This window comes from Oreochromis niloticus, linkage group LG14, assembly GCF_001858045.2.
Source record: "Oreochromis niloticus isolate F11D_XX linkage group LG14, O_niloticus_UMD_NMBU, whole genome shotgun sequence".
Taxonomy (NCBI): Eukaryota; Metazoa; Chordata; class Actinopteri; order Cichliformes; family Cichlidae; genus Oreochromis; species Oreochromis niloticus.
In genome coordinates this window covers 18,379,733-18,390,190 of record NC_031979.2, presented here as the reverse complement: position 1 = coordinate 18,390,190, position 10,458 = coordinate 18,379,733, and the positions used below count along the sequence as shown (strand labels likewise).

Genomic DNA, 10,458 nt, shown 5'->3' with positions numbered 1-10,458 from the left:
ATAATAAATATTTCCCTTTTGTGTTATAGGTTATTATTGTGTTATAGTGTCTCTTAAAAATTAATTTTTGGCTCTTTGGCTCTTTGGCTGAGGGAAACCTTTGACCATAAACAAAAGTTTCCATTTCTGGTTTGTGTTTAGTATCTTTTGAAATGCAGCACACATTTAAATATGCATTTACATGTTTAGAAAGGTCCTAAAACAAAGTTTAAAATAGCCTCTTAGAAGATTCCCTCTTTATGTTTTATATTTATTTAGGTAGGGTAACAATATCTTAAAGATTACATTTAAATCTATTGTTAAAAATTTCTGAAAAACAAAATGCAATAACTTTCCTGTTATTCAGTTCTTATTTTCAAAAACTAAGTACTGATGAACGTCCAGAAACAGCTAATTGTTTCCTGCTTTATGTACCCCATGATTATTTCAGCAATAATGTTTTCGCCTCCAAATGTACCAGAGTGCAACAACAATAATTACACTAGCTGGGACGCTGTATGCCGTACAAAGAGATACTTTTTGATGATGATACAAATTGCCTCTGATGACTGTAGACCTCTATAGTACTTTGTGCCCTTTGCAGTAATTTTGAAATGTATGAGAAAATAGTCCCTGTGTGTGTGTGTGCGTGCGTGCGTGCGTGCGTGTGCATGTGCGTGCGTGCGTGCGTGTGTGTGTGTGTGTGATAATTTAGCGTGGGAAAATTACTCCACATTTATGTGCCCTGCATGTCCATGTGTAGGCTGTGCTGTTTCAGAGCTTCTTTGTGCAGTACAGAGTTTGTCACAGTGCCTGAGGGCTGGTGACTCCAGCTGTCAGTGGAGAGAGTGAGACACAAAGTCATCTTAAACAAAAGAGTGACAACTGAAATGTGTACGGTTAGAGAGAGAGGAAGCAGATTCACAGATTAAATCAGTTCGCTGCCAAAATTAGTTTGTGTGCTCACATCGTGTTTATCAGTTAAAACCCACAGGAAAAAAATGTGGTTTTACTGGGTACATTTCTTTATCACACTTCCACATCCAATCACTGTAAAACACCACTTTGACAAATACAATAAAAAAGACATCATAGCCACACTTTTTTTGACACATTCTTTTTTTAATAAGGCTGTTGTATGAATGGATGAAAAGTGCTATATAATAAACACTGTGAAACCTCAAATATAGACAGTAAATTCTTTACATTTCTTTTAATCTTTTTAATATGTGCATAATCATTTTTCATAGACTACACAAAATGAGGGAAATTATTTGACAGTAGCATAGCGCTTAAAGAGTGATGCATTAAATGTGCATTACTTGATTTTTTTTATTTTATTTTATTTTTGCCACTTGGGGGCAGTAGAGTTGCTGCACAGTCTCTGAATGGTGTGACCCCCGCATCTTTTGTTCACTGTCTGTGTAAGCAGCCGTGGAACGCATTCTGGGGGCTGGGTGTTGGCTGTTCTTGATTCCTGTAAAGGCCAAGCTATTTTATGTAAATCATCTCCAATGCTGTGTCTGGAAACTCCCCAAATGCTTTTAAACTAATCGTATTTCTCTGAATAAAAGTGAATAAAAGACAGATTTTTCTTTTGTCGTCAAACATTCTGAAGAACACATTTGCTGAATGATGTATGTAACGTAAAAGAAAGCACTGATTAGCCCACAAAAAAGTATTATTCCAGTCAGACACAGCTGGGTGTTCTAGGAAAGGAAAGAAAGGAAAGTTATCTTTTGTGATAATGCATAGTGACACGTCCATCAAGTGTCTATCAAGCGAGAAGAGGTGTGTTCAAAAACACCCATAAAATTACTGATACAGCTGATAAAATCTCATACGGTGTTGGGCAGATAGGATATTATGTATATATGAGAACAAGCTACATACTAGAGCTAAAATATTTACTAACAGGTCATAAAACCAAAACTAAAATCTGAAACTAGCTAAAATAACCCTGTTCATCGACTCAGGGGTTGCACAAATATTTCAGAAATCTGTGAAAAACAATCTCAAAACTAGAAAATTATTGTGGTATTTATTAGATATATAACAAATCCGAGCCATGCCGGAAAAGTCAAGCATATAGATATATGTAGGCGTGTGTATGTGTACCATGTTTAGATATCTTTGTGGGGACCAAAAGTTGGAATGCTACTGTACTGATCAACAGTCCCTTGTGAGGTTAAAATGATCATCCCCATGAGTTTGAAGGTCTTTTTGAGACTCAAAATGTGTTTTTTTTTTTATTGTCAAGGTTACAATTAGATTATGATTATCTCTAAAACGTGTGTGTGTGTGTGTGTGTGTGTGTGTGTGTGTGTGTGTGTGTTATAAAAAAAAAGGTATCTTTTATTGTACAGTGCACTTGTTTTCCAGAGCTTTTACTCCTTTCACTCCCGCTGGTATCACTAGTCCCACTACAGCCCCAACGGCTCCACCCACTGCTGCTCCAACACCCATGCAAATAGGGCCTCCAACAACTACAGCAGCACCAATTGCACTGCCTATTTCAGCTCCTTTTACAATGATGCCAAGTTTAACTAATCTGTTCTTCTTTTCTGCCTTGTCTCTGGGTTTTCTCACATACTCTTCATCTTTCTGCAGCAGTTCTCCCTGAATTCTTAGCTTTGGTTTTTCTTCGTATCTGCGCTTCTGCTCAGCTTTGGCTCTCATATTCTGCTCCATTCGTCTTCGGGTTGCTCTCTCTTCCTCCTGGAGCATGTCTTTTGTGTAAAATGTTCCTCTGTTGTTACGCACCATGCGTTTTATTTTTTCAATCAGCCGAATTACTTGACGGTTATCAGGAACTGTATTACTGAGGACGTGGTACCTCCAGTTGCATTGTGCAATCAAGTTGCTCAGTTGTTCAGATCTGCTGAAATATTCTTCAATTGTTGTGCGCCCCAGCTGCTCACCGTGTGTGAAGAGAACCATCCAGTAAGCTACAGCTTGTCTACCAAAAACCAGACGCAGGAGTTCAAGAGTTTTCCGATCTTCCCTTGTAAATCTGCCCAATCTGACACAATCAGGAACACATGGGGACCAGGGGCTGAGAGAGAGATGTATTTTTTAAGTTTTCTCATCATTTCAGCTTGTGTGTACTTTGTATCATAAATTCCTGGAGTGTCAATCAACGGAAGCCTGCATCCATTCACCACTCCTCCAGCCTTTGCACACTCTGATGTCACCAAGCACGGAGAGTGTCTTGTTCTAGGATGGTCTTTGCTGATGCACTCTTATGAGGCCAGGGGTGTCAAATTCCAGGCCTCAAGAGCCGGTTTCCTGCCGGTTTTAGATCTCATCTTGGGTCAGCACACCTGAATCAAATGATTACTTCATTACTAGGCCTCTGGAGAACTTCAAGATATGTTGAGGAGCTAATTTAGCCATTTAAATCAACTGTGTTGGATCAAGGACACATCTAAAACCTACAGGACACCGGCCCTCGAGGCCTGGAGTTGGATACCCCTGTATTAGGCACATTAAATACTGCATAGAGGCTAAGTATTTGTAAATGGAATGTGCAACAGGAGCTAACTTCATAAAGCCAGTGACAGTAACATGAAATTCACACTTTTATACATCTTGTTTGATTTTCTTGTTTAATATTTGGAAAGAAGTCAGCGACACATCTCTGACTAAGCTCACCGCCCCAGATTCTCATTATTTTTAACCATCTAGTCTTCAGTCAAAACAACGAGTTACTAAATGGTGTGGCTTTAAATGACTTCATGCATGCGTCTTCGCTTGCTTTCACTAACTCAGAGTGTTGCAACTGTAGCAGTTTGTCTTGAAACAGCAACTTTAATGTCGAAATTTTGTCCATATTCTCAAAATGATCAATAATATATATATATTTTTTTTAATGTGGCCCTAATACTCTGTCACACTTTCCTGTCGTGCCAATAAAAACAAGGCATTACGGGTGATAGTTTTACAGAGTTCTCGGGCAGCCAAGCAGTCAAGTGTGATCACATTCCAAGTCTTGTCTATTCTGCAGTAAGTCAGAACACAGAAAAGCAACTAAAAAAGTAAATGTTGGTTCAGAGTGTACTTGTGTGAATAATTGAGTAGAAAATGGGTTTTTTAAGTACTAGTCCATTTTTTAAAAGTCACTTTAAGATACATTTAGTACAGTTTTAGAGTCTTATTAAAGTCATTTCAGTCTCACTTTCACTCAAATACACATCATCACCTTTACATAATCTCCAAGATCCCAACATGGATAGGTATTTTTAGATCAGTGTGACCAATTACAACACGACAAATGACTGATTATTGTCAGATACATTACAGATGGGCAGTATGCAGGGAAGTTCAAACGGCTATGAAGAGAGAGGTCATCACATTCACTACACATACTAAATTAATGAGCCAACTTATTAGCTTAATATAACTTCCAGCTCTGTCTATAAATGCCCCCATCATCCGATAACTGGTTATGTAATGGCCTAAATGTTTAATCTAATTGCACGCCTTGAGGTAATTCCAGAAAGGAAGAAATCTGAATGTGTCAGTTTTCATAACATTACTGCTACTGATATTATATTTTATGTCATATCCTTATTATCCATACTAGATCAAAAACCAATCACCAGTTACTATTAAATATCAGCCCTGTTATATGAACCGAATTTTATCAACCCATAAAAATAACCATGCGGTGTGCATGTAAAAGGGGGTGTCTGTTTCTGTACAAATTACTAATACATCTCCATAGCTTACAGGAACATCGTGTATTTTTTTTTTTTTTTAGAAAACTACACAATAAAAATGTATAAAATAATTACTTCATAAGACTGTGGTCAAAATAATTACCTGGTTACTCACTGCTGTTAAAATAAACATAGTGGATAAATATGTGCTATTATGTGTAGAAGGTTATTAACATAGTCACAGTCGCCCATGATTAATGCAGCAAAGCAAAAACCAATAGAAATGTTATCGTGGGCATAGACGTGAAGACACTTCGACACAGCAGACGGCGGTGATCACCTCTCACGTCCGTTCATCGTTACATTTACAAGAGAAGAAGAAGAAGAGCGCATTCACTTCCGTGTAAATTTCATGAATGACTGTCACAGTGTAGCTCGCTAACTAGTACCAACTTCCTCCGAGTAGTGTTCCTTGTTTGACAGCTGCCGCTAGCGCCCGGTTGCTCTAGAATGGATTATACTGCAACTCAAAGTGGGTTCAGACAGCGTAAGTTACGTACGTAATTTTCTCATTAGCTCAGTTCATACGTTTGCCAGGTGCATGCACACATTTGATGCTAGCTACTGTTAGCTCGCTCTTATCAGCCGGTTGAGGCTAGCTGCTGACGTTAAACAACTTGTGTAAACACGGACAGTTAAACGGTGAATTTAAGCTTAACTTTCAACTTTAATTAAAGAGCTTTAATTATATAATAAGCGCCGACAATATGTGTTGACACTGCTAACTAGCTAATTCGTCTGCCGTTGCACGGGCTGGGCTGGCTAACGGTCCCCTCTGATGACGTTACTTATTGGAGTCTTTATTGCTCCCTCTGTGCTGAGCTTTGTTTGTTTAGGACCCACAGCTTGCAGTAAACAGTGCTTATTTGAACTCTGGTCAGTTTAATGATTAGTAATGAATGTACAGGGTTATTTTTGTGCTTTTAAAAATGTGTGAGCAGAGACATGTGCATCATCAAGCCACTGCAGAAGACCCTCTACTATTAAAGTAGAACAATTTTGTAATATTTACATATTTGTTTCACTTTTTTAGCTTCTTTGTTTCATTCTTAAGACTTCTTTTTTCCGTGAACTGCTCTTTACACGGGAGAGGAAAACAAGGTCTAAACAAGCAGTAGGCGCCTGAGGATGCAGTAATCAGGTCTTGTGATAAGTGTCTGATTATATGAATATTACTTCAGTGAAATGACTTAGATTTGGTGAGGACTACTTAGATTTCATACTGTGAATTTATTTTGTGTAAATAGACTACTTTCCTTACCAGTTCTCTTTATAGCTAGTTCAGACCAGCTTCTTCAACAACACACTGTGGTCTAAAAACTTTGGGTGTTCTTAATCAATTACTCTTTAACCTTTACACGATCCCACTTGTTGCTATCATACATAATAATAATATACTTTACTGTTGTTATGCAGATGATACAAAGTTGTACCTGTCTTTTTTCTCTGATCTAACACCTCTTCATAATAACTGCTGGATGTCTCGAAACTTTTAAGAACTGAACTGAAACAGGATGGAAATATTTGTTTGTTAGTCCAAAAACTTAGAGACAGATTTTTTTTTCCTCATAATTAAAATCCCCTTCTGAGAACAGTTAAATCATTTTTCTACCACTTAAAGAATAGTAAAATCCAGATCTCAAACCGGCTCTGAGAAATTAGTCCATGCATCTGTAACGCTTTATTTACAAGATTATCCAAATCATCAGAAAGACGGATTCATTTTGGCCCAATTACAGCAACCAGTGTCTTTACACTAATGTGGAAACTTGAACATATTACCCCTGCACTGAAGTCACTTCACTGGCCCCAGTTAAATGCAGAATTTTCTTTAAAACGTCTTTTTTAGGGGCTCTCTTATTGCTGTCTCTCCACTGCACCTGTATTCACCAAAACAGGTGAAATGGGTTCACAATAGTTCATGTTTCCTAACTGGACAGATCGATTATCCTAAGTATAAGTACATCCATGATGAGTGTTTTCTCCTTCTCCAAACTCTGTCTTTTTACACAGAGCCCAGTATGCATCTAAGGAATAGTCCAGGGGACGGTCCAGATGGCAGTCAGCTGTTTGAGGATACGAGCAGAGCTGGGCCTGGACCACAGGCAGGATACAGGTGGGACTCCTGCCAATGAGGATGAAGCTGTTTTTTCCTTCTTAAGAAGAAGCCTTTGACTGTGTTTTTACAAATACTCTCAGTGCCAGAAGGGGGCGACAACATTCCACACCTCATGTTTTACTTTATCTAGCTCATGTCTGTTATATCTTCTGCTTGCATGTGTTGTAAATATTGCTTTTGCTGATTAGATCATCATGTTCACCAAGCTGATCCCCTGTCTTGTGTCACATTGGCAGGAACCAGCAGGCCGGCCCTCAAACTGCAGGATTTCCTGGTCAGACCCTCCTGTCAGAGCCCATGTCCAATCTGGCCATGGCATATGGCAGCTCGCTGGCATCCCAGGGGAGAGAAATGGTCGACAAGAACGTAAGAACAGCTCACAGATTTTTAACAGGAATGAGTCCAATAAAATCCTGCTCATGTTTAATCTCATAATAATGGTGATTGCCCTTATTAGTCAGAGCCTCATATTTATGTCTGCATGCTTGCTTGTTTCAGCTGGATAGATTCATCCCAATTTCCAAGCTAAAGTACTACTTTGCTGTGGACACAGTGTACGTCGGGAAGAAGCTGGGCCTTCTAGTTTTCCCATATATGCACGAAGTGAGTCTCTTTACACCTGCTAAATGTCAATCATTCTGGTGGATATGTGTAGAGATTGCTTGTGGTTTTCCATAAATATTTAAGATAAAAGAAGATACCTGCTTCTAGGTCTGTCTTGAAAAGTAACGTGTCTCAAATATCTTCACATAGACCCAAATTTTTAAAAACGTGTTTATTGTGGGTCTTACGTCTTTGAAAGTTAGTGTGTGATCATGTGTGTTGCAGAACTGGGAGGTGAGCTACCAGCAGGACACTCCTGTGGCTCCCCGCTTTGATGTGAACGCTCCTGATCTTTACATTCCTACCATGGGCTTCATCACATACATCCTGGTGGCCGGACTGGCCCTCGGCACACAGAGCAGGTACATCTGCATCCATGTTTTTATCAGAGTGATGCACATTTGAGTATGACCCTAAGCTCTGGTTATGACCATCTTAAACACTTTTTGGAGACTTGTAGTTTTATGTGTTTCTGGTTTAAGCCTTTTCATTTTCTTAAAGGCTGTCCTTTTCAAACCTTAAAGCCAAAAATGGAGAACATCAACACAGGTTCATAATAAAGGATTTAGAGTATTCTCTGTTATATTTCTATGGACTCTGTTATTTTGTGCCTTCCTCAGGTTTTCACCAGAGCTGCTGGGAGTTCAGGCAAGCTCAGCTTTGGTGTGGTTAATCATGGAAGTCCTGGTGGTCCTCCTGTCGCTCTACCTTGTCACTGTAAACACAGACCTTACCACTATAGACCTGCTGGCCTTTGCTGGCTATAAATATGTTGGGTATGTACTGATCGGTGTCATTGTTTGCCTTTTATTACTCTGAATCTGTCAGTGTCATGCCTAAAATGTGTATATCTCTCCTTTTGTTTCTGTAGGATGATTGTAGGCTTGGTGGCGGGCCTTTTGTTTGGGAAGCCGGCATATTATCTGTCTCTGCTGTGGTGCTGTGCTGCCATCTTTATCTTCATGGTGAGTACATTTATTTACTTATGTTTAGTAATTTTGTTTTAGTGTGCAGATTTTATTTTTGAAAAATTATTGAAGATGCTTATAGGCGTGAACACATGTCAGAAAGCCTTAAAGGTTCATAGATCTAACGTCAAACTGTGCAAATGCATCCTTCTGTATTTTTTAGTACATAATCACAACAATAACAATAATAATAATAACAATAATAATAATAATGATAATAAATTCCTTGTGATTTTTATCATAACTGCCTGTAAGTTGGAGTAGTCATGTTTAAAGATAAAAAGTTAGGGAGGTCAGGTACTTTGCAGACTTAACGTTTTTTCCCACTTGGGGGTGCTGTTGTTAAACATGGCCGAAGTTTCAGAGACTGCAATAATCCTTTTGAGCCAGACGTTTAGCCTTCAAGTTTTTTTGTATTGTTTGTTTTTCCTGTACTCTTGTTTCACCCTGACATCTATTTAGCACAAATTTCCTAATGTGTTGTGTTGTGCTGTGTTTGCATTGACGAGGCAAGGAGCAGCCAGTCAGAAGAAAAAGACAATTTAGGGAGACGAGCGTTAAAGAAAGAAGCGTTGAAAGAGTTTTTGTGTCCGACAGTTGAACTGAGGGGGTTATATAACCCACCAGTTTAAGACGGTATAAGATAAATTTGTCTTTTTGCAAAGCTACTTTGGTGGATGCTCAGGTTAAAAAATCTAGAGCTGCAAATAAAACGTTTTAAAATATCTTTTGCTTGTCTCTCCTCAGATACGCACTCTGCGTCTGAAGCTGCTGTCAGAAGCAGCGGCAGAAGGGAAGCTAGTGAGAGGAGCCAGAAACCAACTGAGGATGTACCTCACCATGGCTATAGCAGCAGCACAGCCCATTTTCATGTACTGGCTCACTTTCCACCTCGTCAGATAAAAACTCCAGCACTCGCACACAGAACTCGTCATCTCACCTGACTAAAATTTGAAAAAAGAAAATAAACACAACACACATATCAAAGAAGCTGGACTTGGATGAAACACACAGCGACATGAAGACTCTCCATGTACGTGTGGAGCTGAACAACATACGCTACAAGACGATTTAGCGAAGATGTGAGGCGTTACCGCCGTTTCACAGCACAGCCATTTCATTAGCATTGCCTTTTTTAAGTCTTCGCAATTTTGTAGCAAAAGCAAGTGGCTTTAAGTTTTTTCTACTGTGTAATTACTGGTTAATTATGTTTTGTTTTTTTTGTTTTTTTAGGAGTATTTATGTATGTATGTTTGTGTACAGCAAGAGTATTATTGCAGATGTTTCATGAGCGATATCTCTGAGCCAAGAAAAAGTGCTAACCTCAGACAGACCGTCCACTTAATAAAAAGAACTCAAATCTGGGTTTGAAAATGATCAACTGGCTCTGCTTGAACGTTTGGATGATGAAAGCTTTTCCCCTTCTCCTAATGTTTTTTTTAATGGTTGTAAATGTCCGGCAGCATGAGTAAAAACATCTATCTGGAAACCAGGGTTACCCAACTCGTCTATAAATGTCATATAATGTCTAACTCCCATGGACAATAAAGTGGACATCTTTGTTCACACACTCTGTATTGATTCTGAAAATATATGTTGTATAATTCACAACATATGGAGAGGCAGTAAAACTTGAAGTGTGCAACATAAACCAGAAGCGGATAATTTTTGCTTTCAAAGTAAAATCAACTTTAACTTTGAAAGAAAGTGTTTCCGGTTTGCTTTTGTACGTTTCACATTTTCACTAATACTCCACAAGTAGTTTGTTACTGTAGCACTATACGTCTTTGTGACTAATTTCACCTTGAGAGTGCTGCTAGCCTCCCGAAACCACTCACCAACCAGTCACTGAATACACACTTATACAATACAAAACATGTATTACACTTCAGAATCACATTCAAATGATGGCTGTCTGCATTTTAGACAGCACGCACCAGCGTGCCTGATGATGTTTAAAAGATGCCAAAGCGCAACTGCAGCTTTTCAGACAAACTGCAAACTGCCTTTCAGAGTGTGTAACTTGAAGGCCCTGAGTACTTTCTCCCACACTGAAAACACTTGAATG

The 10,458-nt window shown here is 38.9% G+C and overlaps 1 protein-coding gene across 3 annotated transcripts; it reads left to right on the top strand.

Annotated features, from left to right (window-relative positions):
- The first annotated feature begins 4,990 nt into the window (after nucleotides 1-4,990).
- On the top strand, nucleotides 4,991-9,960 carry yif1b (Yip1 interacting factor homolog B (S. cerevisiae)). 3 transcript variants are annotated; one of them, XM_003441633.5, is made up of 8 exons: nucleotides 4,991-5,172; nucleotides 6,714-6,816; nucleotides 7,056-7,185; nucleotides 7,318-7,422; nucleotides 7,648-7,784; nucleotides 8,043-8,198; nucleotides 8,294-8,387; nucleotides 9,138-9,960. In XM_003441633.5, the coding sequence occupies exons 1-8, from the start codon at nucleotides 5,151-5,153 to the stop codon at nucleotides 9,291-9,293; spliced, it is 903 nt and encodes a 300-aa protein (XP_003441681.2). In that variant the 5' UTR covers nucleotides 4,991-5,150; the 3' UTR covers nucleotides 9,294-9,960. The 3 variants fall into 3 exon arrangements, with proteins under 3 accessions (XP_003441681.2, XP_013124743.1, XP_013124742.1); XM_013269289.3 differs by having other exon boundaries at nucleotides 4,993-5,187; XM_013269288.3 differs by having other exon boundaries at nucleotides 4,993-5,196.
- Nucleotides 9,961-10,458: the final 498 nt, after the last annotated feature.

Coding starts and splice junctions, on each gene's coding strand:
- yif1b (XM_013269288.3), top strand. CDS start 5,151: ATGGATTATACTGCAACTCAAAGTGGGTTCAGACAGCGTAAGTTAC. Junction 5,197..6,713: donor GTTCAGACAGCGTAAGTTAC/GTACGTAATTTT, acceptor CTTTTTACACAG/AGCCCAGTATGCATCTAAGG. Junction 7,186..7,317: donor GAGAAATGGTCGACAAGAAC/GTAAGAACAGCT, acceptor TGCTTGTTTCAG/CTGGATAGATTCATCCCAAT.